Below are 14,966 nucleotides of genomic sequence, written 5' to 3'. Positions count from 1 at the left end.
GAGAGAGAGGGCTTTTCTCTAGCCAGTTGTATACATTGTCTATTGTGAAAGTCTATGAATTAGTTCATGTAGACCAATCTTTTTATGATTGTTATATTTCATTAAGTAAATGAACCATAATTTAATTGGTGCCTATTAATGGGTTTAAAACAGAGCTTAAAACATCACAAAACTTGATTTCAAAATAAACTCTGAAGCTGCAGTAAGCAAAACAGCATGGTCAAACTGGGGAAGTGTCTCACTTGCCTGTGCAAGGCCCTGAATTTGGTCCTTACAAAACAAACCATATGGTTCTGGTGGGAAGAGTAGTGGGGAGGCTGAGGTGATCCAGAAATCCATCTATTTACAGCCTACTGAGGTTGTTTTGTTTTGTTTTTAACAAAGGTACCAAGAATGCACTGAAAACAACAATCTTCATTATAAACAAAACAAAAAATGAGGTGTTTGGAAAATGGAAAAATGGATAGAGCTGTAGAGATGATGAAGGTGTAGATAGAGATAAAGGTACAGATACAAATACAGATACAGGCATGGGGAATAATAAAACTAAATCTCTACTTTTACTATTTCCAGAAATCAATTAAAATGAAATTCTTCTTACCCTAGTTTGCTGTTGAGGCTATCAAATTTATTTTATTTGAGTCATTTAGCTTCAAGATTTCTGTTTGGTACTTTTTAATGTCTTATTTGTGTTGAGTTTTTCAGTCAGATCATGAATTGTTTTCTTCATTTTCTTGAATTGTCTGTTTTCTCACATCTTACAGAATTTTCTGAGGATCATTATTTTAATTCTTTTAAGGCAGTGGTTCTCAGCCTATGGGTCCTGACCCCTTTGGGGTCAAACAACCCTTTCACAGAGGTTACATATTAGATATCCTGCATATCATCTATTTTACATTATAATTCATAACAGTAGCAAAATTACAGTTATGAAATAGCAACAAAATGATCTTATGATTGGGGGTCATTACCACATTAGGACCTATACCAAATTAGGAAGGTTGAGAGCTCACTGCTTTAAGGCATCCATATATGACCTTTACTATAGTTTGTTTCCAGGCAGTTTTTATGTTCCTGGCTGATTTTTTTTTCTGTGTTGATACTTATATATCCATGAATCCATTGCTTGTTCTAATTTTTCAAATAAGCTTTCTTAATGAAAGGCTTTTTCCTATGATGAGTCAGGAGGTTGGTTTAATTTGGTGCATAGGTTCTGGTTTTAAGTGGGCACAGAAGTATAATCTCCTTGTTGATTCTCTAGCTATTGTCAGTGTCAGCAGTATCTAGAAGTGTCTCAAGGGTTTAGACTACGGATATTTATGGATGTAACCATGCAGCTTTGAAAAAAAGTATATATATACACATACATACATGCATTTATACATAGATACATGCAATACATATGTGTGTGTGTGTATGTATGTGATACATATTATAGCATCATGGTATGTGACTTCAAGACCCAGAGGGAAAAGGACTGTCACTCACAGCCAGGCTTTTGATAGAAACAGAGACAGTGCTAAAGGACATGGCATATGGGCGGTGTAGTTTTGGGCCCTTCACCCTGGACATTGCTGGCAGTAAGGACCTTTTACAGTTGGAGTGCTGACACTGGGGAGGAGGGAGGGAGAGGGAACTGGGACTGTCATGTAAAACAATCTTGTTTCTAATTCAAATAAGAAAGAATGCAGAAAAAAAAGAAAAAGAATAAAAAATTGAGTGTGTATGGAGTAGACATTGGAGAAAGGGAAAGAATATGGATATTGTATGAAATGCTCAGTGAATAAATAGACATAATCTGAAAAACTTAAATCATGGCTACAAAACACAAAGACAATATGCAAAAATCACTTGTGTTTCTGTACTCTGAATAATGAACACCATATAAAAGGAACTTAATTCCACTTAAAGTAGCATCAGACAATAAGAGAGCCTCAGTTGAGGAAATGCCTACATTAGTTGACATCTCTGTAGGGGATCTGTTGGTTGATGTGGGAAGATCCAACCCACTATGGATGGCACCATTCTCTGGACAGGTGATTCTGGGATGTATAAGTATAGAAAAGCTAGCTGAGCACAAACAGCCTAGAAAATAAGTAGCATCTACATACTTGTTCTTCTCTGCTCTCAGTGTGGAAGTGATGTGGTGACTAAGGCTTGAGTTCCTGCCTCATCTTACCCTCAATGATAGACTATAACCTGGAACTGTGAGCTAAGGAAACCTTTTCTTCCACTAAGTTGCTGTAAGTCAGAATGTTTTACCACAGCAGCAGAAAGCAAACCAAAACAAAACCCAGTTCTCATTAGAATACCAACTAATTGCTTTGTAAAACTTGACATATTGATCCTAAAATTTATATGGAAACTTAAGAAACACTGAATAGCAAAAAGTAAAATAAAACTTGAAAAATCAAATTGACTATCTCCTTTCAAATTTTACTGTAAACTAAGTTATTTAGACAGTTTGGAACTATTTTACCATGGGAATATATAAGAAAGAAGTGGATAAAATTACAAGGACAGGATTGCTGAACGTAAGTAATGGTACATGCCTTTAATCCCAGTGCTCGGGAGACAGAGGCAAGTTCCAAGACAGCCAGGGCTACACAGAGAAACCCTGTCCTCAAAAAAAAAAGTACAGAATAAATTCACATGTCAGCGGTCACAAAATTTCAGTAAGAGATTAGACTTTTCAACAAAGGTGCTAAGATGGATAAACATGCAGAAGAATAAAATTTGACCCTCACCAACTAACACCAAATAAAAAAAAGCATCAAAATCTAAATATAAGAGCCAAATTTATAAAGCTATATAAGGAAACATAAAGGGAAAACTCCAACAGTTTGGATTTGAAATGCAATAAGAATAAGGGCAAAACTCAATAAATTAGATTTCATCCAAGTTTTGGAGCATTATACTTTCAAGGAAACTATTAATGGTTTCCCCTTTATTCCTCCAGACACTATATTCTATTTCCCTACCTTGGGAGATCCTCCCCTCCCTCAGTCCCTTAGTTAGGTTAGCTACCTAACCTCTGTGGTTATTTAGATTATAGCACACATATCAAAAGCTTAAAAGTTAACATCCACATGTAGGGAAATATACAGTAATTGTCTTTTATGTCTGGGTTACCTCCAGGATGATTTTTTAATATACATATATGAAAGGAATCTGAATTGAGACACAAAATAATAGAGAGACAATGCCCCAACTAGACACTTAAGCCACCAATGCCAGGAATGGGTTATATCTTGAGTTGTTGACAAAGGGGTCACGTGGCACTCCCCAGACATCACAGGTTATTGCCAAGGCTATTGGTTGCTCTCTACACCCTGCTGGTAAGGCCTTGTTGCTGAAGACATAGAGAAGTTGAGCTAGTGCCTAACTGGAGTTTCATCCCTACTGCTTAGCTCTTAATAGTACTGGAAGGTACTCTTCATGCTACTGGAGGAGAAAGGTAGTTATTATCAATATCACCCAGCTACAAATGCTGCAACCTAAACCTGCCTGCAAGCTATGCTGATGCAGTCATGACACAAATGCTTATAGGAATGACCAGCCACTTTTTAAATTGGATTTTAGGCCTACCTTATGAAATGGAACCTATACCTGAAACTGCTGAAGTGATCTAAAATCTGAAACTTGACAGGTCATGGGCCTAAGGGAAAACCTGAATTACAGTTCTGCTATAGGAATATACAAATGTTCCTATAATAAATAACTCCTAAAGACACACTGTTGTCATCAGTGCCTTACTTTGAAAATCCACGTAGAGAATCCAGTAAGACTTTTTGTCACAGAAGTTAGACTGCCAATAAACACTTGAAAAGATGTTTGACATCTCAGCCATCAAGAAAATGCAAATTGGGGGCTGGAGAGATGGCTCAGAGGTTAAGAGCACTGACTGCTCTTCCAGAGGTCCTGAGTTCGGTTCCCAGCAACCACATGGTGGCTCACAACCATCCATAATGAGATCTGGTGCCCTCTTCTGGTGTGCAGATATACATGGAAGCAGAATGTTGTATACATAATAAATAAATAAATAAATAAAATCTTTTTAAAAAAAAAGGAAAATGCAAATTGATGCTATACTGAATGCCACTTTACAGGCACTAGGATGACTAGGACCAAAATGTCAGATCACAGCAAGTGTTGATGAGGATGTAGAGAAACTGGAAGCCTGATACACTGGAGAGAATGTAAAGCTATGTAATCACTTTTGAAACATTTTGGCATGAAAGTCAAAGAGCATTTTCACCCCTAGGTACACCCAGGAGAAATGAGATGTGTCCAAACAGAAACTCACAAATGTCAATAGCAGTGTTACTCATAATAGTCCAAATATGAATATAATCCAGATGTGCATCAAGAGATAAATGGATAAACATGTGATGTAGCTGTATAATGAATGAGTGAGATCTCAACTAGCCATGAAAGGAGTGAAGTATTGAACACATGCTGCAAGATGGATGAACCTTACAAACATTATTCTGGGAAGGCAGATAAAAGATAAATATCACACCATTGCACTTGTGTGAAATGAGAATTTGAAGGTACATAGAGACAAAATAACAGATACGGCAGGCAAGATGACTCAGTGTATAAAGGCACTTGCTGCCACAACCAATAACTTAAGTTTAATCCCCAGAACCTGTGTTGTAGAAAGTGAGAACTGACTCCCACAAACTGTCCGCTGACCTCAGGCACTCTGTAGGATGTGTGTACTCACATACACCCAAAATAAGTAAACAATATAACATCTCTCCCCAGATGTAATGAGCATTCTATTCTAGATAATAATGCATCTTGTTCTTTGCGAGGGGGGGGGGGATGGATAGATGGCTCTTAGTGGAGTTTTGTTACAAGTTAATGGAGGAAAAGTCCAGCAGGTGCTAACCCTTTGTGTTCTATATCGCCCCTCCTTGAAAAGGATCTTTACACATTCATGATTTATGTTAAAATTCTGTGGCTGTGCCTTTTAACAGTGTAGAGTCAACAGCAACTTAGACAGTTGTTCAAGGTCTACTTTGTCATTTAGATGCTCACCTGTCTTTCCAGATTTTGGAGTACCTAGGTAGCCTGTAACTTCAGTACTGTAGTAGAGTCAATAAAATTATTTGGAATTTGTCCAGTTTAGGGTTTTCTTTTTAATTGTAAGGATGAGGACAATATCCTGTCTTTATTCTATAAATCTCTTAGCTGAAATTGGAAGTATGACTGTACTGTTCAGAAATGTCAGAGCCATGTAAAACTGAAAAACTATTCCATATTGAAAGAGGCTAAATACACATTATGAGGTCCAATGTGGTGGTGGCACATACCTGTAATTACAGCATCGGGAGGTGGGATAAGACGATCCTTAAGTTCAAGGTCAGCCTGAGACCATTTCAAAAACTAAAATCACAAAAAAAAACATAATTAAGTGCAATGTGCAATTTTAAAGTGGACCCTTTTACTACTGACACAACTGGCAAAGTCTCTGTTAGGGTCTGAGGGTTAGATAGTAGTAACAAACCAAAATTAATACTCTTGATGGGTGTACAAGAGGATTGTTTTCTTTGTCAGGAATACGTAAGCATTTGGAAAGGATTTAGTATTGTATTGTTAAAAGTATTTTAGGGAAACAATTCTGGTTTACTGTTGTACATTTTCCACATATATCCAATTGTTTCCAAGTCAGTTAGAAAACGATATACCTAGAAATAAACCTAACAAAAGACATAGAAGTCTTGTATATACCTGTAAAGCATTAACAATAGCAATTTTTAAAGATTTAAGTAAATAAAGGCTATTTCCAGAGAGGAGTGGCTGAGGCTAGAAAGACTCATCGAATGCAGATGGCACCTCAGATAGAATAATGGAGGGAGTGTGCTGAGGAGTACCAGCATCCCTTCTCTGGTCCCTGGCCCTCAGTAGTGTGATGTGAACCAGCATCCCTTCTCTGGTCCCTGGCCCTCAGTAGTGTGATGTGAACTGAGCTGCTCTACTGTGCCTTCCCTGCCATTACTGATGGAACCCACTAAAACCACAAACAAAAATAAATCCTTTCTCCTTTAAGTTTCTGTCAAGCTGTTTGATCACAGAAATTAAAAGTAATATATAGGGCGATAATAGAGCCATGTTTTTGGAAGGCTCATACTTTTAAAGACATCAGTTATTCCCAAGTTTATAGATTCGGAATAATCCCAAAAAAATTATAATTGGAATTTTTGTGGAAGTCTAAGAATATTCGCCCTTAGAGAGAGAAGAAACATAAATCTGTTTACAAATTTAAGGGGTGACCAAGCAAAAGGCTGAACACAAAGGAAGCAGAAAGTATAAAGTGGGATGAGCAGGACATGGAGAAGTGGGGTAAGCTGCCTTGAAGGACCGAGAGAAGTAGAAACTACTGTAGAGCTCATAGGCATAAAATAACTGGTGCTGAGCTCAACAGGAAGTTAGAACAAGGTGCATATCCAGTCAGGAGTTTTGTTACACTGTGACAGTGTTATTTACTTGTGATGAATCCTTGGTAAAATTCTAGCAATACATAAAACATTGAATTTGGGGCTAGGTATGTATCAATTAGTAATTGGAAAGTATATATGCAGATTTATTTTGAAGTCATATTCAAATAATGCCCCCTCCTTTTTTTCTAGAGTGGACTCCTTTTTTTCCTGAGCCGGTATATGTTCCAACAGGCCTGGAAATAGAACCGGTTTACCCAAATAACAAAGAAGATACTGTGGTTTACCTAGCTGAAGATGGTGGGTATACACTCTGACACATTGCTGTAAAATATAATTTGGTGCCTGGTTTGATGTCTTAGACTTGTTATCTCTAGAGGGAACTTCAAATTACTAGGAAGTCCCTGTTGTCTTAAAATGTATGACTACATATTAATTCAAATGTTTAGTGCAGATGATGTATTTGAAGACATATTTTAAATATGCTGTCTATTAAATAGAGAGTTCCATATAGAATGAATTATGTTTTGTTTTCAAATGTAAGTCTAGTGATATTGTCTGCAAAATCGTTATTCTCTCATTATCTGCAGTTTACCTATGTAGACTCATTCAAATGATCCTTTGTTAAATTTTTTTTATGTTACCATCTTTGAAAGAAAAGAAAATAGTCTACATTGCAAATAAAGTTCAAGATTATATTCCAGGAAAGATTCTTAACATTGGCATTTTAAGAGCTCTACAAATATAAAAGTCTTGTCCGCCTTTATGATAGTGCATACTGATTATCCAACACAAGTCTGGACCAGTGTCCCAGTCAGTCCCTGAAGTCAGGAACTATGGGACTGCGGTGAAATTTCCTCATCAGAGTTTGATGTCTTATTGTTTCTATATATTAAAATAGCTTCCAGGGAGCATGCATATTGAGAAGGCAAAGAAAAGTTCACAGTGACTGTTTCCATACAGTAACAATCATAGAAATCACACATATAAACACTAAAGTACCTCTCAACCTTTAAACTCTTTTCCAAATATTTACATGACTAACATTAAATCTTCCACACATAACTGAAATAAGGTCACTAAAAAAAAATGAAGTGGTTTAGGTTAATAAGGATTCTGTCAGAGTTTACATGGAGTAACTTATGAGAGCTTAACGAAACTTAATGAACTTACAGCCAAGCAGATAAGAGTGAGTAAGAATGAGTAAGAAAGTGGGATGGTTTCTAGACCCTAGAACCTTTAACTGTGGGGGAAAGCAGCCCGCAAACAACTATGGCTTTCAGTGAAGAACCGTACAGTGGCCACCTGTGGCACTGGGGGAGATAGCTTAATGTCCTCCTACCTTCCCGAGTTCTACCAGAGCATCCCACTGTCCACATCCCAGAGGCTCAAAGACCGCCCCCACCCCCGGACTGCCCATGAAGATCAGGCTCCACAGAAACTGTAGTGGGGAGAAATACGCAGTGGGAAGAGAGTAGAGGATGGGCCTGAGGGAGAAACCATGTGCATTGCTGTTAAAACCATGTGATTTTAGCGTTAAAGTTGGCAATTGTGGAAATCTACCTTTAAGGCAAGCAATGGGAATGAGATTTGAAGATGAAAACTTTCTACCATACTTGAGTTTCAGCTAGCATATAAAAAATCATTTGAAAATACTTACATTTCTCCATTTTTATTAGAAAAAAAAAAAAAAAACAGGATCGAAAAGGGTTTCCGTAAGTAAGATGTAAATTAAATACAAGTGAAAACTAAAGATTCATAGAAAGTTGTAGCCCTAAGATAGGTTGTGGAAGACTGTGTGTGACACTGCATGATATGATAAATTAAGGTATATTTATGAACAGTGAAATAGGTTTAAGTTTACGGTTTTTAAAATTAGTTGTAAAAATAATGCATCTTTGCATTAAATGTGGAAATATGGAACCCCAGAACGTCTTTGTTTGTCCACTTGTTGGTGAACTCCCAGATGGACCCCTGAGCAAGCGTTGTTCTGATTTGTCAGTGATCCTAAGCTTTCTGGAGATAAACTCATACAGCAAGCATGCCTTTGTGTTTGGCTTCTCTGCCTCAGAACTGTGTTCTTCAGATTCACCGTGCTACCTAATGCTCTTATATTGCAAAGTAATTCACCCCTGTATAACTACAAACAACTTGCTCTCTTTTTATACTCATGATCAATTTTGAATAATTTTTGATACACACTTTGGAATATAAAAGTTAAGGTTTGTTTTCCCACTCCACTGTTTCTGAAAAGACACTGTTGAAAAGACTCTCCTATCCATCCTCCACAGACTGTCTAGCTACCTTTATGAAATGCCAGTTCACAGTATACATGTCAGTCTATTCCAGACAAGTTTTTCTGTGCTGATGCATTGATGCTTGTGCAGCCACCACACACAGATGGTGTAGTTTTACCCATAGCAGCGTACTTGGATACAAAAATAGCCACTTGAGCTTTCTTTTGATTAGTATTTATATAGCATATCTTTTTCCATCATTGAAAAAATTTTTTGTTTTGTTTTGTTTTTTTGTTTTTGTTGTTGTTGTTGATGTGAGGCAGGGTCTCACTGTGTAACACTCACTAGCCTGGCATGCATTATATAGACCAGGCTGGCCTCCAACTCACAGATTCACCTGCCTCTGCTTCCCAAGTGCTGGGATTAAAGGTGTGGCCATCATTCTATTTTTAATATGTTTTCTTCATTTTTTTAAATGTAGGTATATACAGCATATAGCCAGTTTTTATATAGTTTGAAGATATGTTGTAAATTACTATAGTCAGTATAAATTTTGATGTGATTAGATTCAGTACCTGCTATCTTGCTGTGTGTATTTTCATGTCTTTTTAATTTTTATTACATTTTATCTTTTGAGATTAATTTGCCTATATCTAGTCCTATTTATCCCAACTATTGATTTATGTATACCTGTTTAGGTTTTTGTGTGGTCGCCTTAGGTTTTTCAATATATGTCTTTATAAAAGACTCTCCTTGCAGTTGAGTGTTAGTGGCACATGCCTGTATCTTAGCACTCAGGAGGCTGAGTGAGAGGATCACAAGTTCAAGGACAGCCTGAGCTACACAGAAAAAGCTTGTCTCAAAAACAAATTAACTGGGGATGGAGAGATGGCCCAGTAATTAAAGCCCTTTATGCTCTTGTAGAGGATCCCAGTTAAGTTTCCAGCACCCATGCTGGGGAGTCAGCAGCCACCTGTCACTCCAGTTCCAAGGGCTGTAACACCCTCCTCTGGCCTCTGTGGGCACGAGGAATGCATATTGTGCACACTTGCATACAGACACTCAAATACACGTATAAAAATAAAAATAAATAAATCCTTAAAACTAATAATTTTAAAATAAATATAAAATTGCTTTCAAATAACCCCATGTCATTTCATATATAATACAAAAATCTTATAAAAGTGTATTCCCAATTTCCTTTTTATCATAATTTCAAATGTACTTTTACTTTTTCATATGCTACAAAGTTACTATTTCCTTCACTAATAATCTTTTAGATCATTTAAGAAAAGTGACTATTTTACTTTTAATTTCTAGTACTAATTTCTTTTGTGTGATGTGTGAATGCATGCACATATATGTGAGCATATACATGTGGAAGCCATAAGGGCAGCCTTGTGTGTCATTCCTCAGATGCTGTCCACCTTGGGTTTTTTCCATAGTGTGCCTCATAGCCTGGAATTCACTGAGTAGGCTAGATTGGCTAGCCCAGCACACTTCAGGGATCTGTCTGTTTCTGCCTCCCCAGTGCTTGGATTAGAGGCTCAGCCACTGTATCTGACTTTTAAGAATGTGGGTTCTGGAAGTTGAACAAAGGTCCTCCTGCTTGCTCCGAAGATACTCTACTGACTGAACTATCTAGCTCCCTGGCCTTCAAAAACTTGTTTATTTACTTATTTAGTGTGGAGATACAAGTTTCTATCTAGTAACACTTCTACCTGGAAAACTTTACTATTTCTTGTAATGCAAATTAATTCTGTTTCAGAAAAAGAAAAAATTGCCTACTTGACAAATTTTATCTTACAGCACTTGAAAAATGTCCCAGACTTGAAACCCCTGAGACTTTTAATCCTTGTTCCTACATAGATAGGTTTGTTGTTCCTTGAACTTTTTAAAACTTGGGTTTGGTGCCAGTATCTACTGTCAGAATCTTGTCTTGTTTCTTCACACTTTCCTTCTTCAATGTGGATATGTTAGGTTATTTAATACTGTCTAACCATTCTTGGATCCGGCATTCTTACTTTGTTTGTTTTGTGTTACTTTTGTTTTAGAAACTCCTGCTTGAGTTTTGGCTGTTTCTGTTCGCCATCCTTGTGTTTAGTGAGCATTTCCCTTGCTCTATACAGTTTTAGTTTTTGTTACTGCCCTTCACTTGTCATACTGTGTTTGATGCTGTCTTACATTTCCATCCCATCTTGCACATTCTCTTACACTTGGCTCTTTAGCTTATCTTACTCCTTCTCAATGTTTTACCTGAGAGGCTCAGCATCTTCATTCTGTTAAACTGGTTACGTAGTTTCCCCTCTTGACCCATGTCTGAGGGATTGTCTCTGTGTATGTTTGTGCATAAGCATGTGGGTTGAAATTCTCTGGTTGATAGCGAAGGAGTTTATCTAGGTGGAAAAGCGGATAATTTTTATGTGTGAAAACTGAAAAAAAAACCATCCAGAATCTAACTGTAAGTGTATGTATGAGATTAGTGGGGAGGGTATTGATTCAATCAGTTTGGGGATTAAGTTAGTATTAGATGGATTCTTGGTCTTCTTACCTTTACAGCAGCACAGGGTTCGAATTCCTCTACATCACCGTTTTGGATGATGCAGGGGCATCTTCTCAGTCCTGGGCTGTTCTTAGCTTTATATCTTTTTCATTGTGCTATACTGTAAGGAAATTTTCTCTGAGCTCCATATTCTCCAATTCATAAATCCTTGTTAGTTTTTACTCATGCCCTCTTACACTGTTTGGGGGAGACTGTTAATCAGAACCCTGTGGTTCTGTTTAAACCTTAGTCAGACACCATGTCCCTCGTTCTCAGACATGTCAGCAACAAAACATGGTTCCATCTTGTAATTCCCTCCTTTCCCCAAGTAGTAAAGGATTTGGGATTTTGCAAAGATTTCTTTTTCCAGATAATGTAAATTAATACTAGTTCCCTAAAGATGACAGTGTTTGTTGTCCTTATGTCACAAGAATTTAAGATTTTGTTACATAAGGAGGAGGGAGAAATGATCTAGGTAGGGTTTTATGCATTGGAAATAATGCTTTCTCAGAAGCGTGTTTTTCTTTTTTTCTTTTTTTTGTATGTGTGAATATCAGGTTATGTCCACACGCAGAACTATTATGGAGACAAAATTCCCTTATACCCAAATATCCCTCATATCCTCTCAGACATCTGCTTTCTCTTTCTAGCCCACACTCAACGTTTTGATGACAGTTGTAATTTTTAAAAAGACTTGTTTTTAAATTATATGTCTCCTGTGAATATGTACACAAGAATGCAGGTGCTTGTGAAGGCCACAAGCATTGGGTCCCCTGAAGCTGGAGTTACAGGTAGTGTCTGAGCACTGGTCTCCAAACTCAAGTTCCCTGCAAGAGCAGTATGCCCTTAACCACTGAACCATCTGGCCAGCCCTAACTGGTTACATTTTTAAATGAATGTTTTTCTGCTGTAGTCTACACCAAGTAAGCCAATACTCATGACTCATCTTTCCTTTAAGGGCCTTAGATTTTGAATTGAGCAATTGTCCTGCAACCATAGATAATAGAATTTTCAGTAGTTAAAAAAAAAAAAAAGTTGTAAATTTACCCACAGTAGTACTTTTTTCTGTTACAGGACTAAAACAATGCACTTTGCAGTGTTCTGTGTCCTAAGCAGAACCCAGAATTTGTCCTCTGATTTTAAGGCTTTCTAGTGTTTAAAACTTAGAAGCATTTAACGCTGTAAGCTTTTCCCTAAGTACAGCTTTCACTCCAGCTCCCAAATGTTGGTGCAGTGTCTGATTTGTCATTCATGTTTAATATGCCTGTGATGGTTTTCTTTGGTCTGTGGGTTCTTTAGGAACATGTTGCATATGAGATTGTCTGGGTATTTTACTGACTCTGATTTGGTCTTCTCTCATCAGCTTACAAAGAGCCCTGTTTTGTGTATTCCCGAGTTGGGGGTAACCGGACACCCTTGAAACAACCTGTGGATAACTGTGACAACACTTTGGTGTTTGAAGCAAGGTTTGAGAGTGGTAATCTACAGAAGGTAGTCAAAGTGTAGGTTTTAATTATTTTTATTAGAGGAAGTAGGCCATTAGCTACCCGTTTTTTGGATTATGTACATTAAAGTTCTTAGTCTCCATTACTTAACAGTAATTCCTGAAGTATAAATGCTAATTAGGGGTTTTAAGGGCTTATGTAACCCATTCTTAGGTCAATATTTATAACTCTGTATATGAACATTTATTTATAAAAAAAAAAGCTACTTGGTAAGGAAAAGTCAAAATCAGAAAAGATTAGTATGTAAATAAATCTTACAGTGAAAAGTGTTTTTCCTTCATTGAGTATCTTCAGTGACTAAGTATGGGTATGGATAGTTACCAGATTGTTTTTTGCTATGAGCTCAAATTTTGAAACCCATGTAATTGTGTTACTTTAAATGTACTTTCAGACCTTTCTCAGTGATGGTTATTTTATATTCCTAGAACTGGAATTATTAGAAAATAAAGTATGTGCTTCAAGAGAAAAACAACACTGATTTTTGTTCTTCAGTTTCAATTACTCTTTACCTATTTATTTTATAGGAAATAATTGTATTGAAATATACAAAATTTTATTGAATTTCTGCATTTGCAAAGAAATATAAAGGCTACCTATTTAAATATAATCAGTTTCTCATGAAATAATACTTTCAAAACTTACTTTTTGTGGTTGTTTGCTGTCAAATTCTAAGTATAAATTGTTTCTTCAAAAAAACCCAGCTGTCTATGACTATATGAAATAGATAAAATTAGATTATTTTAAATATCATTCTTACGTGCTTTTTTCCTTCCCTTTTTTGTGTATTAGGGCAGATTATGAATACCAGTTGACTGTGCGCCCAGACCTCTTCACAAATAAGCATACTCAGTGGTACTATTTCCAGGTCACTAATACTCAAGCAGAAATAGTCTACAGATTCACTATTGTCAACTTCACAAAGCCTGCTAGTCTTTACAATCGGGGTATGAGGCCACTGTTCTATTCTGAAAAAGAGGCCAAGATTCATAACATTGGCTGGCAGAGAATAGGAGACCAAATCAAGTATTATAAAAACAATCTTGGGCAAGATGGGCGCCATTTTTTTTCTCTGACGTGGACATTTCAGTTTCCACACAACAAGGACACGTGCTACTTTGCTCACTGCTATCCATACACTTACACCAACCTTCAAGAATACCTTTCTGGCATCAACAGTGACCCAGTAAGATCAAAGTTTTGTAAAATACGTGTCTTGTGCCACACGCTTGCTAGGAATATGGTTTATGTCTTGACAATCACTACTCCCTTGAAGAACAGTGACTCAAGAAAGCGCAAGGCTGTGATTTTGACTGCAAGGGTCCATCCAGGAGAGACCAACAGCTCTTGGATCATGAAAGGCTTCCTAGATTATATTTTAGGCGACTCGAGTGACGCGCGGTTGCTTCGGGACACTTTCATCTTCAAGGTGGTGCCCATGCTGAATCCAGACGGTGTGATTGTGGGGAATTACCGATGCTCCTTAGCCGGACGGGATTTAAACCGTAATTACACATCTCTCCTGAAGGAATCTTTCCCTTCTGTTTGGTATACAAGGAACATGATCCATAGGTAAAATAATCTTCAAATTGTACAAATTAATCTCTGCTTCATTAGTAAATTTGGTAAAAAGAACTTTGCTCATACAATTCGATTCATTTCTTTTACTCTAACTTGAGGTCCTTCATAAGCAATTTTCCTTTCTTTCCAACTCTGATCATATACCTTTCTTGTACTGTAAACAAACTCCAGAACATTTCAATGTCTTTGTGAAACTGTGAAGTTTGCATGTCATGAATTTGATTTGGTTACACTGTATATCTTTTTATCATTTATATATGAAAATTAACTACAGACCAAAGCCTTCTGCAGTATGCCAATTGCACAGTGCTGGATGAGTCCTTCAGGTTTTTTGTTGTTTTTTTGTTTTGTTTTGTTTTTTGTTTTTTTTGTTTTGTTTTGGTTTTTTGAGTCAGGGTTTCTCTGTGTAGCTTTGTAGACCAGGCTGGCTTCGAACTCACAGAGATCTGCCTGCCTCTGAGTGCTGGGATTAAAGTCATGTGCCACCACTGGCTGGCTGAGTCTTTAGACTATTAGTTGGTGTAGTTATTTAAATTTTCATGAATAATATAGTCTCATTTGCCCACAGAAGAATTTGAACACATTTAAATTTACTAAATCTAGAACAGTAAAATCAACTTAGTACTTAAGTGTTTTTTGAAGGGTGAATTAATTATTA

At 36.9% G+C, this 14,966-nt stretch overlaps 1 protein-coding gene across 25 annotated transcripts in view; it reads left to right on the top strand.

The window, feature by feature from the left end:
- The window catches only part of Agbl3 (ATP/GTP binding protein like 3), an 88,028-nt gene that overhangs the window by 9,799 nt on the left and 63,263 nt on the right, over nucleotides 1-14,966 (top strand). For 24 of the 25 annotated variants that reach the window (XR_004771681.1, XR_004771679.1, XR_004771678.1 and 21 more), the window contains 3 exons: nucleotides 6,639-6,746; nucleotides 12,589-12,727; nucleotides 13,520-14,299. Coding sequence is in view for 17 of the 25 variants with exons in the window: in XM_027391432.2 (XP_027247233.1) it covers nucleotides 6,639-6,746; nucleotides 12,589-12,727; nucleotides 13,520-14,299 (1,027 nt within the window). In the remaining 8 variants the exon portion in view is untranslated. Of the gene's footprint in view, nucleotides 1-6,638; nucleotides 6,747-12,588; nucleotides 12,728-13,519; nucleotides 14,300-14,966 lie in introns of those variants that run through there. The other variant, XM_035450716.1, reaches the window with a different exon arrangement.

Source organism: Cricetulus griseus (assembly GCF_003668045.3).
Source record: "Cricetulus griseus strain 17A/GY chromosome 1 unlocalized genomic scaffold, alternate assembly CriGri-PICRH-1.0 chr1_0, whole genome shotgun sequence".
In the NCBI taxonomy this organism is placed as follows: domain Eukaryota; kingdom Metazoa; phylum Chordata; class Mammalia; order Rodentia; family Cricetidae; genus Cricetulus; species Cricetulus griseus.
This window is presented reverse-complemented; position numbering and strand designations above follow the sequence as displayed.